Raw genomic sequence first — 17,250 nt, forward strand, 5'->3', positions numbered from 1 at the left:
TCTATTCATAAGATAGGCAATTTGGCCCATCAAGTGCTCTGCCATTCAATCATAGCTGATGTGTTTCTCATCCCGATCCTCCTGCCGTCTCCCCATAATCCCTGATCCCCCTATTAATCAAGAACCTATCTATCTCTGTTTTAAAGACATTCAGTGATATGGCCTCCACAGCCTCCTGCGGCAATGAATTCCACAAATTCACCACCCTCTGGTTGAAGAAATTCCTCATCTCAGTTTCAAAGGATCGTCCCTTTAGTGAGGCTGTGGCCTCGGGTTCTAGTTTTTCTTACTAGTGGAAACATCCTCTCCACGTCCACTCTATCTAGGCCTCTTAGTATCCTGTAAGTTTCAATAAGACTCCCCCTCATCCTTGTAAACTCCCAACGAGTACAGACCCAGAGTCCTCATCCGCTTCTCATATGACAAGCTCTTTGTTCCAGGGATCATTCTTATGAACTTCCTATGGACCCTTTACAAGGCCAGAACATCCTTCCTTAGAAACGAGGCCGGAAACTGCTCACAATACTCAAAATGTGGTCTGACCAGAGCCTTATACAGCCTCAGAAGTACATCCCTACTCTTGTATTCTAGCCCTCTTGACATGAATGCCAACATTACATTTGTCCTATCTGCGGCTGAACCTGCACGTTAACCTTAAGAGAATCTTGAACTAGGACTCCTAAGTCCTTTTGTTCTTCTGATTTCCTAAGCCTTTTCCCATTTAGAAAATAGTCTCTGCCTCCATTCTTCCTACCAAAGTGCATAACCTCACAATTTTCCACATTATATTCCATCTGCCACTTAGCCCACTCTCCTAACCTGTCCAAGGCCTTCTGCAGCCTCCCAGCTTCCTCAATACTACCTGTCCCTCTGCATATCTTTGTATCATCTGCAAACCTAGCAACAGTGCCCTTAGTTCCTTCCAGATCGTTAATGTATATTGTGAAAAGTTGTGGTCCCTGAGGCACACCATATTCACATGTCCCGTGCCCGCAGATATCGGGAGCCAGACAAAGGCACCCTATTCAGGACCAGGGATGGGCTGAGGCAGGTTATGTTGAGGGCACTGCAAAATGGAGACGCTCTCAGAGGCAAAGCAGACTAAATTCAGAAATGTCAAGCAGACTCAGAGGAGAAGAGGTGAACCCCTCTGGGTGCAATGTGATGGGTATGGCCTATGATACCAGAAACCTCATATTGGTGCAATGTAGCCTCTGGCTCTGGTAGCCCTGAGCCTGCCATAGGGAGGCCACCTCCATGGAGCTAGCAGCTTCACCATGGTGAGGGGGGAGCATATCATTGATAGCAAAATGCTGACAAGTTAGAAACATTACTTCCATTCAATGGGCAGTTGGTAGGTATCCCAACCCACCTCTGGGAAGCTTCCCTGAGTGTGAAGATGCCACAGTGTCATGGCAGTGCAACTCTGCATTATTTTTGGCACCCCTTCATTTCCAAGCCTGCTATCCCAGTGATTGGAAAATCATATCCCCAATTTCTGTACCTGTCAACTAAAACTCCCTTAACTTAATAATAATAATCTTTATTAGTGTCACAAGTAGGCATACATTAACACTTATAGTTTGAACAGACTTAATAATTTGACCCAAGATCTTTTTACACTCGTATTGCTTCCATCACAAAGATTTCCATAATTGTCACGATCTGCCTTCACTTCAATCTCAGCATATCTCCACTGAAACCCATATCCATCTCCAATCTTGGTAATTTCAATAATCCACTTGGTAGTATACCATTGTTCACACAAATCATCTCTTCCCAAACTGATTTTCTCCCTTCTCACCATGGGGCTGGATTCTCTGATTTTGGGACTATATCCTCAAACCAGCTGGGGCTGGTTTAGCACTCTGGGCTAAATCGCTGGCTTTTAAGGCAGGCCAGCAGCACGGTTCAATTCCCATACCAGCCTCCCCGAACAGGCGCCGGAATGTGACGACTAGGGGTTTTTCACAGTAACTTCATTCGAAGCCTACTTGTGACAATAAGAGAATTTCGTTTCACGGCGTGAAAAACTGGCATGAAAGGGCCACATATTCATAACCCTGTAGGGGGATAGCAGTGAACCATTGTAAAACTAGCAGCTTTTGCTGCAGATACAGGCCCACTGCACTTCCAGTTCAGAGGCCGCGCATGCGCACAGCGTCGGCCTCCAGCGGCTGCGCTGTGCTCCATGGCGGACTCAGACTGCAGAGCTGGACCTTAAATATAGTGCCCCAATCGGCTGCGCTTCTAACCCGCACCACCTGCCCAAAAATTGCCCTGTCCTGTATAAGGGCCCCCCTGCCCTCTAATCGGCCTGCCCCCGATCAGGGCAGCCGCGGACTGAGTCTACAGCTGCCACGCTAGTATCCCGACCAGCAGGACCATGTTAGATCCACACCATTAGGACTTCGGCCGGTCAGGGCCGAGAATGGCGGGGCGGGCCTCCAGCAATGGCCGCAGGTAGGTGATATATGGCGCACACCGCTTTCCGGGCCCCGGAGAATTGGGGAACCGGCGCTGGTCCCGATTCCATACGGGGAAATGGATTCTCCGTCCCGGCGCCGGCCACAACCTTGCAGATTGACTCAAATTTATCGTTCTCATCCTTCAATGGCATTGATTCTCTCTACAGTATTTTTGTGAAATCATCCAGCTGTTCAATCCACTTGAATTCTCCATTGCTGTGACATCTCTTATGGGCCGCAGGGTAGCACAGTGGTTAGCACTGTTGCTTCACAGCACCACGGTCCCAGGTTTGATTCCCAGCTTGGGTGACTGCGCGTTCTCCCTGTATCTGGGTGGGTTTCTTGCGGGTGCTCCAGTTTCCTCCCATGAGTCCCAAAAGACGTGCTGTTCGGTAATTTGGACGTTCTGAATTCTCCCTCGGTGTACCCGAACAGGCACCGGAATGTGGCGACTAGGGGCTTTTCACAGTCACGTCATTGCAGTGTTAATGTAAGCCTACTTGTGACAAAAATATGATTATTAAGTCCCTCCGCTATTGGCGATCATGACTTCAGCCAACCACCTCTCCATCCACCTTACTTCCTTTAGTACTTGTTATGGGCCGCCAGGGTTTCGAGAACACCAAAGTATATCATGGAGTTCACCTGACCCATAACTTTTAATAGATTTTGGTTATGGGGCGCACAAGGGTCACTTTACAGGTGTGATGCAACAGAGATCTAAAGTATTTTAAAAACAAAACAATGTTTATTCTATGTATCCAGTTAACATTTTATAAACCCACAATAAACATCTTACCAACATTGATAACCCCCCAAAAAGATACAGTACTCTATAGGTTACCCTTAATAATTTTCCAAACAACAAGCCAAAACACTTTTTAACAAAGACAGTAGGTTTGAATTCTCTACAGAGAACAGTTATCACTTCTAAATTATCATGTGATCTAAACACCTTGTTTAACATACAGAGAGAGACCAGTATACATCCGCTTGGTTTGAATGCAGCTCTCCAATTGAATGTGAAACTAAAACACAGCCAAAAAGAGCTTCCAGCTCAAAACGAAAATAAAAAGCAGAATCACATTCCAGCTGCACCCACACAATGACATCACTGCAGCCAATTGATAAAACATACTTTTCTTAAAGGGACTCTCACATGCCACCTCCCCTCAAGAAAAAAATAATAAACTATCAACTTCAAGATGGTTTCATTTTTCACCTTTTCACTTTTCTTTAAGAAATATTGACAGAAAATATGTTTTTTTTACAAAACAAGACACGCAAACATTTATAATAACATAGTCCATTTTAGTTCTTCCTCCAACTGGAATCCCTCTTGATTGACAGTCTCTTTGGACAAGAAGGTCGCTGCACGATCCATCCATTTCTCTACGCCTCGGCATTTCTCTTTACGGTCAGATACTTTTGTTCAATTCGATCACAGAGCCCCTTGCAATTCTCCAACACAGGAGCACTGGTTAACACAGCCTTCAGGCCGTCAAATGCCTGTTGACACTCCTCTGTCCACTGAAAGTTGCTACGCTTCTTCAGCAAGTCCGTCAGTGGAGCGACCGCACTGCTAAAATTCGGCACAAATTCTAGGTAAAATCCACTCATACCAAAAAATCGCATTATTTCCCTTTGTATCGAGGGTACTGGAAACTCCTCAATAACATTTGTTTTGACAACCCGTGGGACTATTTGACCCTGTCCGATTGTATGGTCAAGGAAAGTGACTTGGGCTTTTCCAAATTCACTTTTGGCTAGGTTTACCACCAATCCCGCCTCCTGAAGTCGATCGAATAACTCCATCAGATGCTTTAAATGTTCTTTCCATGTCTGACTGAAAATTACCAGATCGTCGATGTATACCGCACAATTGGGTAATCCTGAAACGATTTTGTTAGTTAACCATTGAAATATGGCTGGGGTGTTTTTCATGCCAAATGGCATAACTTTGAATTGGTCTCTAAATGACCAAATATCGTTTCTGATAATTGAACTTCAATTTTATCTTCACCCTTTGATTTCTCCTCTTGTCTTAATCTGTGACTTTGAGACCTTGTTACTACACAATCCGGAAAAATCCCAGGATATTCGCCTTTCAACACTTCAGTTGTCTGATTTTCCACTGTCTTATCAACCACAGTAGGCATCACTCCCACCTGCGATCCAGCTATATCATTACCCAAGATAAACTGTATTCCTGGACAAGATAGTTTCTCTATTACTCCTACTACCACTTCACCACTCTTCACTGGGCTTTCCAACCTTACCTTATATAATGGAACGCTACTCCTCTCACCCTGAATTCCACATATTACCACCTTTTCTAGCAACATTCTTCCCAAACTACATAACTCCTCATCTTTTACCATTAAAGATTGACTAGCTCCCATAACTCTTAAAATTGTGACTTCTTTGCCTGCTCCTACTGATACACATGAGTAAACTTTACCCACACAAGTAAATTCTTTAAAGAGATCTGGCAACTTCTTATCAATCACCTCTTGATCAGGCTGTACAATCTTTTGCACCTCCTTTGCTTCACTTGGGCTTTCCTTTACCATTTTAACAAACCCCATGGTCTTATCCTGTTTTACCACATCAGCCTTCCCAGTACTTTTCTTCAACCACCAACACTGACTTTACATGGCCTAGTTTATTACAGTGAAAACATTTGAAACTTTTCATGTCTCTTCCACCCTCCTGGATTTCTTTTTTAGTCTGTGGTACACTCTCCTTATTATCTCCCATCAAATCACCTTTACCACTTGAGTATTTCTCATGTCCCCAGTTTCTATCCCTCACAGGCTGAAACTGATGTTGGAAACCAAGCTTTAATTTATGAACTAATTCATAATCATCTGCCATTTCTGCTGCTAATCCTGCAGTTTTAACGCTCTACTCTTCCACATGAGCTCTCACTACATCAGGAATTGAATTTTTAAACTTTCTCTGAGAACTTCATATGTTTGGTCTATTTTCAAAGCCCTTATCCACCTATCAAAATTCCTCTGTTTGATCCTTTCAAACTCCATGTATGTTTGACCAGGTTCTTTCCTTAAATTTCTAAACCTTGTCTGTAGGCTTCAGCCACTAGTTCATATGCACCTAAGATGGATTTTTTCACCTCCTCATATGACCCAGATACCTCCTCTGGTAGTGATGCAAACACTTCACTAGCCCTACCTACCAGCTTTGTTTGAATCAGTAATACCCACATGTCCTGTGGCCATTTTATTTGTTTAGCCACCTTCTCAAATGAAATGAAAAAGGCTTTCACCTCCTTCTTGTCAAGCCTTGGCAATGCTTGGACATATTTAAATAGATTCCCACCAAGCCTTCGACTTTGACGCTCTTTCTCACTATCCTCATCACTATCAACCAACTGTACGTTTCCCTTTACGTCTGCCAATTTTAACTGACTGTCATGTTTCATGGCCATTTTCTGAAGTTCAAACTGTCTCTCTTTATCTTTTTCCCTGATCTGTACCTCCCTTTCTCATTCTTTTTGTTCTGCTAGGGCTATTCTTTCTGTTTTCCTTTCTTCTCTCTCTTTTTCCTCTCTCTCTCTTTCTCTTTCTTTTTCCTCTCTCTCGCTTTCATACTCAAGCTGCTTTAATTCTTTCTCATATTCCATTTGTTTAATTTGTAACTGAATTTTTGCCATTTCCAATGAATCAAACTGTATCTCAGGCAACTTTAAATACTTAGCCACCACCATAATTACCTCATCTTTTCGCATTTTGTCAGGTAATGTTAACTGCAATGTTTTTGCCAAATCTAACAGTTTGCTTTTAGTCTCTGTCTGTAAGGTACTGCGTGTGACCGTCTCCACCCCCCAAAAACTTCAGAGCCTCTGAAAGCCATTGTCCACAACACACTCCCTACTTAAACTAAAATACCGCACCTGAAAAGCAACCACAATATGCTCACTCCTCGCTGTGTTTAAGTTCACTAAGCCAATCCAATAGATAGACTTTTATCCCGGACGAGCACCCAATTTGTTATGGGCTAGGGTTTAGGGAACCGTAAAGTGTATCATGGAGTTCACCTGACCCACAACTTTTAATAGATTGTGGTATGGGGAGCACATGGCCCACTCTACAGGTGTGGCACATCAGAAATGGAAAAGTATTTTTTAAAGCAAAACAATGTTTATTCTATGAACTCAAGTTAACTTTTTAAAACATACTGTGAACATCTTAGCAACCATCAATTCAAATACAACCCCCAAAGAATACAACACTAAGTAATCCTTAATAATTTCCCAAACAACATCCAGAAGACAAAAGAAACACCTTTTAACAGAAGCACATTAGGTTTACATTCACTACTGAGAACATTTATAAATCTGAATTCACCAAATGATCAAGAGATAGTCTTTTCATGGCAGAGAGAACAACAGTACACCTGCTCTGCCTGGCTTCAGCTCCAACACTGAAAACAAAACTAAAACACACCCTGCAGCAAACAGCCTAAAACGAAAGTAAAAAGCTGACTGACAGCCCAGCTCCACCCACACTCTGACATTGCTGCAGTAATATGAGCAGCCAAACATTTCTTAAAGCGACATTCTCTTAACATTGGGAAGAAAAACAAATATTTCCCAATTCATGAGATTGTTAGCGGTAGAAGTACTTCAAGCTTTTTTAATATGTTATTCCTCCAGTTTGTTTGTCTATTAAAGACACTGAGTACAGTTCCATAGGCCCCTGTAGCTACATTCTGCATGAAACAGGAGCAATTTCAGGAGAGAGAAAGGGAAGGAATAAAGTTGGAGACGGTGCTCGAGAGAGGCCAGAGTGAAAGTTTTACAGTGGAAGTAAAACAGAAAAGACTGATAAATGTAGATTAGGAGTGAGGCTGAGGCAATCACAGAAAAATGCATGGTTTTCTTTTTATTTTGCCTGAGATCAATGCCAAATGAGATCATCTGATGATGTACTCGTTCAAATTTAGAAGGATGCATGCGGGGGGGATCTTATAGAAGCATATAAAATTATGAAGGGAATAGATAGGATAGATGCGGGGAAGTTGTTTCCACTAGCTGGTGAAAGCAGAACTCGGGGGCATAGCCTCAAAATAAGGGGAACTAGATTTAGGACTGAGCTCAGGAGGAACTTCTTCACCCAAAGAGTTGTGAATCTATGGAATTCCCTGCCCATTGAAGCAGTTGAGGCTCCTTCATGGAATGTTTTCAAGATAAAGATAGATAGTTTTTTAAAGATAAAGGAATAAAGGGTTATGGTGTTCACGCAGGAAAGTGGAGCTGAGTCCACGAAAGATCAGCTATGATCTCATTGCATGGCGGAGCAGGCTCGAGGGCCAGATTATAGAATCATAGAATTTACAGTGCAGAAGGAGGCCATTCGGCCCATCGAGTCTGCACCGGCTCTTGGAAAGAACACCCCACCCAAGGTCCACACCTCCACCCTATCCCCATAACCCAGTAACCCCACCCAACACTAAGGGCAATTTTGGATACTATGGGCAATTTAACATGGTCAATCCACCTAACCCGCACATCTTTGGACTGTGGGAGGAAACCGGAGCACCCGGAGGAAACCCACGCAGACACGGGGAGAATGTGCAGACTCCGCACAGACAGTGACCCAAGCCAGGAATCGAACCTGGGACCCTGGAGCTGTGAAACAATTGAGCTGTCCACAATGCTACCGTGCTGCCAGGTTCTTTCCAGGTGGCCTACTCCTGCTCCTAGTTCTTATGTTCTTATGTAAGTGTAAATTCTGATTTCATGAATTTGACCAGCCGCTCTACTCAAAATGAGGCCAAGTATTTTCAACTTTGTCCCGTAGTGTTTTACCGACTAGAAAGAGGCCCTTCGGCCCATAATGTCTGTGCCGGCCATCAAGCACCTATCCTAATTCCAACTTCCGTCACTTGGTCCATAGCCTTGTATACTACGGTGTTTCAAAAACTCATCTAAATGCTTCTGAAATTTAGTTAGGGTTCCTGCCTCGACCACCCATTCAGGCATTTCCCACCACACTCTGGGTGAAAATCTTTCCTCAAATCCCCTCTAAATGTCATGTGTCTTACCTTAAATCCATGTCCCCTGGCTAGTGACCCTCTGTAAGGGGAAAAGCTTCTTCCTCCCTACCCTGGCATTGTTAATCCTCCCAAAATGCATTTCCTCACACTTTTCAGGGTTAAATTCCATTTGTCACTGGTCTGTCCTTCTCGTCCACGTCCTCCGGTACATTCTTCCTGTGGTCAACTTTCCAGATGCAGCCTAAATATTTTCAATCCCTCTTTCCTGTCTTGGTCTTTCTCATATTTTGGGGGTGGGGACTATGCTCCTCATGTATAAGCGCTCAATTTTTTTTAAAAAAGCTACAATTACTGTGGTAGCTGCATTACTGGTTCTGCGCAATTCAGCGCCAGTGGTTGGAGGGCGTTTTGTCAGTTGTCCTGTCCTTGGATTTTTACAGGAATCGATGTGTATTTTATCTCTGAAGTGTTCTTTTTTTTTCTCTGAACAGTCGAGTCTGGAATTTGAATTGGGAGGCGTTCAAACGTCATTTCGGAAGTTCACAGCCAGTGGGGATCTTAAACCTTAAACGATACAGATTGATCTCCGGCAGCAGCGTGAGCTCGTATTGTTACCAGGGACCGCGTTGCCTCTGGAGAAAGAGCAAAAAAGGTCACTGTGACCAAATGACTTGACGTTGTTGGGTGAGCGAGCAGTGTTTGAGCGGCTGGTCCCTGCTACTTTTAAAGATCAACTTACTCCCTGGGGGACAGTGGAACAATGTCCAGTAAGGTAGGAGACTCTCGAATCGGGTCATATGGAACCTTCTCACAATTTAAATGGAGACAATGTCAGTTTCCATTCTGCTACGCTGGAATTGCGAGCTGTCGCCCGTATAGCCTTGTATACAGATTTAGGGAAATACGTTTGGGTCAGTCTTGGCTTTTAAACGCAAACTTTAATGAAGTGCGCTGGACACGATGAGGGTTTTGCTTTTCAACGGCACGTTAGCTGCTATCCTTTCAAGTTGACTTTCAATCTAATTAAAGGACAGTTACTTTAAAACGAGCTGTAAATCAGGGGAGTCCTGTTGTCTGAGCTGGGCTTCAGAAACGGTTTTTATTTTAGATGTTCTGTCCTAGTTTGTGATGAAGAAGAATTAAAAAGAGAACATGCTGGGGAACACAGCAGATCTGGAGAGAGAAACCGAGTTCACGTTTCCAGTCCGATATGACTCCAGAACTGAAATAACGACCAAGTATTAAAATTTGCTTGTGCCCAGGGGGTGAGGTGGTGGAGTAATTGATTCAATCTGCTAAAATCGGAGTTTTTGCACCAATTCCCCTTTTCTGTCACGGGGTGAATTTGGGACGTGAGGGGGTGAAGCAGGATGCTGGTCCGGGGTGAGCTTCAACACTCAAACTCTCCGGCTGAACACCAACATTACTGGCGCAATTTTAACTATAAAAAAAAACAAGTGCTCCTGTCACTGTGAATCTGAATCTAAAAAATGGGAAAAACGTGTTGTGCCTTGGTAAATGTTTAAAGTGGGATTGGACAGTGCAGTTTTCTGCTCCTTCCAGTGGGAACATTTCACTTTACCCTCGGGTAGGGATTGCAAGGAGGAGCTAGCTCCATTCCTTCAGTTTTACTCACAGTGGAGTTATTTGGTCACTGTGTCATCCAGTGCTTGTGTGTCAAGTAAGAACAAAGAAAAGTACAGCACAGGAACAGGCCCTTCGGCCCTCCAAACCTGTGCCGATCATGATGCCCTTACTCGGTCGGTATCCCTCTATTTCCTCCCTATTCATGTTCCCGTCCAGATGCCTCTTAAATGTTGCTAATGTGCCTGCTTCCACACATCCTATGGCAGCGCATTCCAGGCACCCACCACTTTCTGCGTGGAAAACCTACCCCGCACATCTCCCTTAAACTTTCCTTTCTCACCTTGAACCTGGACCTATTAATTCCACCCTTGGAAAAAGCCTCTGACTATCCACCCTGTCTATGCCCCTTATAATTTTGTGGACCTCTAACAGGTATCCCCTCAGCTTGTGTCTTTCCAGTGTAAACAATCCTAGTTTATTCCACCTCTCCTCATAGCCGACGCCCTCGAGACCAGGCAACATCCTGGTGAACCTTCTTTGCACTCTTTCCAAAGCTTCCACGCCCTTCTGATAATGTGGTGGTAGTTTGCAACGATGGTGAGGTTAAACATTTTTTTAGGATGGGTGATTTAAAGACGAGCGACAGGACCAAGAGACAGAACTATTAACAATATCACGCAGCATGGAGAAGGTGAATGGTCAGCAGTTTTGTGAGAATGTGGTCAAAGGGGCAGTCTCATGGACAAGATGGGCTCTGAGGAAGATAGGGGATAGGAGAGAAATCTAAACCAACCGCCTGTATCCGTCTATACCCCGTCTGTTCAACTGTCTATCTAGAAGATAAGTCTTAAAGGTCGCTAACATATTTGCCTCAACCACCTCACTTGACAGTGCATTCCAGGCCACTGCCACCCTCTGCGTAAAAATCTTCCACCGCACATCCCACTGAACCTTTCCCTCCTCACCTTGAACTTGTGCCCCCTTGTAATTGTCATTTCCGCCCTAGGAAAAAGCCTCCAACTGTTCACCCTATCTATACCCCTCATAATTTTGTAAACTTCTATCAGGTCGCCCAGCAGCCTCCGTCTTTCTAAAGAGAACAATCTCAGTTTATTCAACCATAGTTAATATCCTCCATACCAGGCAACATCCTGGTAAACCTTTTCTGTACTCTCTCCAAAGCCTCTATGTCCTTCTGGTAGTGCGGTGACCAGAATTGGACACAGTATTCCAAATGTGGCCTAACCAACGTTCTATCTAACTGCAACATAATTTGCGAACCTTTATACTTGATGCCCCGGCCAATGAAGGTAAGCATGCCATATGCTTTCTTTACCACTATTTCAACCTGTGCTGCCACTTGTAAGGATCTGTGGACCTGGACGCCCAGATCTCTCTGTGTGTATGTTCACTTTGAACACCCCGCCCCAAGAAACAGGAATAAATAAATAATTGAATTTAACCCTGAAAAGCGTGAGGTGATGCGTTTTGAGAGGGGCCAATGTTGAATGGTAGGAAAGGAGGGCAGTGTTTTTCAAACATTTTTCATTTTTACCCACTTTTACCAACTGGCCAACCTGCAACAGGTGAGTCTGCTTGGTCCTCACGATCTCACTTGCTTTGTCATTCAACGTTATATTTCTGCTAAGGACTTCAGCTGATGATTTAAGTTCTCACTGCATCCATTGAAAAAAATCAAGAGGTTTGTCCTCGAACTCGCTATGTTTAGTCATCAAATAGTTTTAAGGGTTTTAAACTTTCATTTTCCAGTACTTTCTTGCGTATAACACACATGGGTTTTGCATCCTGATTTGCATAGGCACGATTAACAAAGCCATACCTCAAGACATCATCTTTACACTGCTTTGTTGCCGATTTCAGTTTTTCCTTTGATTAAAGCGATCCGTCTTCAGTTCTTCACAGTCCTGTTGCCTTGCTTGCTCACAGCTGGACGTGGAGGAATCTCCCCTCCCATGGTTTTGTGCCAAAATCCTGGACACACAGGGGTGAGTGACTTGCTCTATGCCACCGCTTCTGGCTGGAAGACTACGTCATTCTATTTAAAAGCCGGTCGCGGATGGCATTCTCAATTTAAAAGCTGTTGGGCACTTCTCCCGCGATTGGGAACGCCATGACCGATCACTCTGCGATTCTCTGAAACCCGCCCATGACCCACCCACGGTCCGCCACCCACAGTTTGAAAAACCTGCATTAGAGGGTACAGAGGACCAGAGGGACCTTGTGGTGCATATCAATAGATCCCCAAAGGCAGCAGGAAGGGCAGGTAAGGTGGTTAAGAAGGCAAATGGGATAATTGCCTTGATTAGCTGAGGCAGGGAGGTTATTATGGATCTGTATAAAATGCTGGGTAGGCTGCAGTTCTAGTCACCACTCTATAGGAAGGATGTGATAATACTAGAAAGATGCAGAGGAAATTCAGCAGGATATTGTCTGGGCTGGATCGTCTCAGCTATGAAAAGAGGCTGATTAGGCTGGAGTTATTCTACTTAGAGCAGAGAGAGGAGACCTGACTGAGGTGCACAAAATGATGAAGAATGTAGATAGAGTAGACAGAACCATAGAATCCCTACAGTGCAGAAGGAGGTCATTCGGCCATCGTCTGCATCGAACCTCTGACAGAGCATCCTATCTAAGCATACTCCACGCCCTGTCCCAATAACCCCACCTAAGCTGCACATCTTTGGACTGTGGTAAGAAACCAGAGCAGCCGGAGGAAGCCATAAGACCATAAGACCATAAGACATAGGAGTGGAAGTAAGGCCATTCGGCCCATCGAGTCCACTTCACCATTCAATCATGGCTGATTTCAAGCCCACACAGACACGGGGATAACATGCAAACAGCATTCAGACAGCCACCCTAGGCCAAAAGTGAACCCAGGTCCCTGGCGCTCTGAGGCAGCAGTGCTAACCCCAATGCCACCCGGAAGAGAAAACCTTTCTCCTTAGAGGGGTCAATAGCCAGAGGGCATATAAGGGGCAAGAGATTTAGAGGGGCTTTGAGGAAATCCGTTTTCACCCAGAGAGTGATGGGAAACTGGAACTCGCTGCCTGAAAGGGAGGGAGAGGCGGGAACCCTCACATCATTTCAGAAGCATTTAGATGAACACTTGAAATGCCATAGCATACAAGGCTACGGACCAAGTACGGGACAATGGGATTAGAATAGATAGGTGGGCTTGATGGCCGGCAGACGGCATTATGGGCCAAAGGGCCTCTTTCTAGGCTGTAAAATGGTATTTGACACAGTTGAAAATACTTGGCCTCGTTTTGCGTCGAGCGGCTGAATACATGAAATCAGAATTTACACTTACTCATATGCATACTTGAAGTGTGCATATTACAGAGGAGGAGGTGCTGGAAGTCTTAAAGCGCATCAAGGTAGATAAATCCCCGGGACCTGATGAAATGTATCCCAGGATGTTGTGGGAGGCTAGGGAGGAAATTGCGGGTCCCCTAACAGAGATATTTGAATCATCGATAGCCACAGGTGAGGTGCCTGAAGATTGGAGAGTGGCGAATGTGGTGCCCTTATTTAAGAAGGGCAGCAGGGAAAAGCCTGGGAACTACAGACCGGTGAGCCTAACGTCTGTAGTAGGTAAGTTGCCAGAAGGTATTCTGAGAGACAGGATCTACAAGCATTTAGAGAGGCAAGGACTGATTCGGAGCAGTCAGCATGGCTTTGTGCGTGGAAAATCATGTCTCACAAATTTGATTGAGTTTTTTGAGGGGGTGACCAAGAAGGTAGATGAGGGCAGTGCAGTAGACGTTGTCTACATGGACTTTAGCAAAGCCTTTGACAAGGTACCGCATGGTAGGTTGTTGCAGAAGGTTAAAGCTCACGGGATCCAGGGTGAGGTTGCCAATTGGATTCAAAATTGGCTGGACGACAGAAGACAGAGGGTGGTTGTAGAGGGTTGTTTTTCAAACTGGAGGCCTGTGACCAGTGGTGTGCCTCAGGGATCGGTGCTAGGTCCACTGTTATTTGTGATTTATATTAATGATTTGGATGAGAATTTAGGAGGCATGGTTAGTAAGTTTGCAGATGACACCAAGATTGGTGGCACAGTGGATAGTGAAGAAGGTTATCTAGGATTGCAACGGGATCTTGATCAATTAGGCCAGTGGGCCGACGAATGGCAGATGGAGTTTAATTTAGATAAATGTGAGGTGATGCATTTTGGCAGATCGAATCAGGCCAGGACCTACTCAGTTAATGGTATGGCATTGGGGAGAGTTATAGAACAAAGAGATCTAGGAGTACAGGTTCATAGCTCCTTGAAGGTGGAGTCGCAGGTGGACAGGGTGGTGAAGAAGGCATTCGGCATGCTTGGTTTCATTGGTCAGAACATTGAATACAGGAGTTGGGACGTCTTGTTGAAGTTGTACAAGACATTGGTACGGCCACACTTGGAATACTGTGTGCAGTTCTGGTCACCCTATTATAGAAAGGATATTATTAAACTAGAAAGAGTGCAGAAAAGATTTACTAGGATGTTGCCGGGACTTGATGGTTTGAGTTATAAGGAGAGGCTGGATAGACTGGGACTTTTTTCCCTGGAGCGTAGGAGGCTTAGGGGTGATCTTATAGAGGTCTATAAAATAATGAGGGGCATAGATAAGGTAGATAGTCAACATCTTTTCCCAAAGGTAGGGGAGTCTAAAACTAGAGGGCATAGGTTTACATTGAGAGGGGAGAGATTTAGAAGGGCCCAGAGGGGCAATTTCTTCACTCAGAGGGTAGTGAGTGTCTGGAATGGGCTGCCAGAGGTAGTAGTAGAGGCGGGTACAATTGTGTTTTTTAAAAAGCATTTAGATAGTTACATGGGTAAGATGGGTATAGAGGGTTATGGGCCAAGTGCGGGCAACTGGGACTAGCTTAATGGTAAAAACTGGGCGGCATGGACTAGTTGGGCCGAAGGGCCTGTTTCCATGCTGTAAACTTCTATGATTCTATGATCAGTTGAATTCGTTTGGCATTGATGTTGGGCAAAATAAAAAGAAAACCATGTATTTTTCTGTGACCGCCTCAGCCTCACTCTAAATCTACATTTATCAGTCTTTTCTGTTTTACTTCCACTCTATAATTTTCACTCTGGCCTCTTTCTATCACTGTCTCCAACTTTATTCCTCCCTTTCTCCTGAAATTGCTCCTGTTTCACCTGGAATGTAAAAACTTGAAGCACTTCTCCCGCTAACAATCTGATGAATTGGGCAGTAGATTATTTTTTCTTCCCAATCCATTATGATTTAAAAGCAATAATCAGTGCTGGCTTACCACTAATGGTTGAATAAACTCGGTTTGTTCTCACTGGAACGACAGAGGTTGAGGGGCGACCTGATAGAGGTCTACAAAATTATGAGGGGCATAGACAGAGTGGATAGTCAGAGGTTTTTTCCCAGGGTAGCGGGGTCAATTACTAGGGGGCATAGGTTTAAGGTGAGAGGGGCAAGGTTTAGAGTAGATGTACGAGGCAAGTTTTTTACACAGAGGGTAGTGGGTGCCTGGAAAAGCTGCCGGAGGAGGTGGTGGAAGCAGGGACGATAGTGACGTCTAAGGGGCAATTTGACAAATACATGAATAGGGTGGGAATAGAGGGATACGGACCCAGGAAGTGTAGAAGATTTTAGTTTAGATGGGCAGCATGGTCGGCACAGGCTTGGAGGGCCGAAGGGCCTGTTCCTGTGCTGTACTTTTCTTTGTTCTTTGTACTAATGTTTTGTTGCGGTAGCAATGGTGAATTATCAGAAGTTGTGAAATTACATAACAAAATTCAAAGATGTATGAGAGCTTTAATTAAAGATTATTTTTATATGATGCTTGTGGTGTGAGAATGAGGAGAAATACACTGTGGCCTTGGTGGTTAATGCGGTTTTATTTTTAGAATGGTTTCTCCACGTACAGTGATGTGTCTGTTATTCCCTATCAGGGCCCAGCTCCCAGCTTTTCTCTCACCCTTGCACACTGCTTCAACTCACATGCCTTTTCTCTGCCTGTCCCCTCATCTCATTAAAAAATACATCTCTGGCTTTGGATAATACGGACCACTTGGTTTCCAAAGGCACAAAGGACTCAAAAAAACTATGCAGTTCATTCAGCAGGTCTGGTGGAAAGGGAAAAATGTTAACGTTTTGAGTCCATATGACTCCCCTTCAGAACTTTAATGAAGTCGAAACACAAAAGGGTGTATTAATAAGGAGAATTGCACAGCAGTCTCACAGCTACCCTTAGTCTCCCACACGTCTCCACTCAGAGAAGGACTCCATCACCTGGGGTGATTGCCCACTCATGAGTCCCAATTAATCACCCAGGCCAGGTGACTCATATTCTGCTGTGTTGCCCTTAATGGGACAATCACCACAGAATTCCATATGGACTCAAAACATTAACTCTGTTTCTCTCTCCACAGGTGCTGCCAGACCTGATGAGTTCTTCCAGCTTTTTCGGTTTTCATTTCAGATTTCCAGTATCCGTAGTATTTGGCTTTTTTTTATGCAATGCATTCACCTAGCTGGTCCTAAATATTAACAGATTTCAACACTGCTGCCTCACGGCGCCGAGGGCCCGGGTTTGATCCCGGCCCCGGGTCACTGTCCATGTGGAGTTGGCACATTCTTCCGTGTCTGTGTGGGTCTCACCTCCACAACCCAAAAATGTGCAAGGTAGGTGGATTGGCCACGCTAAATTGCCCCTTAATTGGAAAATTTTTAAAAAACACATAACAGTTTTCAATCACCTACTTCATCAAACATGAACCAGTTCTCCTTAAATGTTCCGCACTATCTAGCTCCACTTCCTCATACTGTGTTCCATATATTCATCATCATTGTGAAAGGCAGTTTCAACTAAACTGTTGCTTCTCTGCTAAGCTGGATCTCTATCACGTGGTTGTAATGTTTGTGACAATCTTGAACGTTGTTCATTTTATTTATTCCCTTAATAATGTTAAACACTTCAGTATCTCACCAAATCTCTTCCCCAGAGAATAGGATTTTTTCAACTGCTTCATCAACAAGCTGCATTTTTATACTTCTAACATGGAGACGTTCCAATGTAATTCTCAAATGGAAACCGTCAAAAGGGATATTAGGAGAAAGCAAAAGCTTTGTCGAAGACATGGATTTGACAGTATTACAGGAGGTGAGGTGGATGG

The 17,250-nt window shown here is 44.3% G+C and overlaps 1 protein-coding gene across 1 annotated transcript in view; it reads left to right on the forward strand.

Annotated features, from left to right (window-relative positions):
* Window positions 1–8,739: 8,739 nt before the first annotated feature.
* LOC140427776 (sorting nexin-9-like) overlaps window positions 8,740–17,250 on the forward strand; it is a 169,236-nt gene continuing 160,725 nt past the window's right edge. Inside the window, exon 1 of the mRNA XM_072513416.1 lies at window positions 8,740–9,261. Within this exon, the coding sequence (XP_072369517.1) occupies window positions 9,250–9,261 (12 nt within the window). The 5' untranslated portion in view covers window positions 8,740–9,249. The remainder of the gene's footprint in view (window positions 9,262–17,250) is intronic.

This window comes from Scyliorhinus torazame, chromosome 8 (assembly GCF_047496885.1).
Source record: "Scyliorhinus torazame isolate Kashiwa2021f chromosome 8, sScyTor2.1, whole genome shotgun sequence".
Taxonomy (NCBI): domain Eukaryota; kingdom Metazoa; phylum Chordata; class Chondrichthyes; order Carcharhiniformes; family Scyliorhinidae; genus Scyliorhinus; species Scyliorhinus torazame.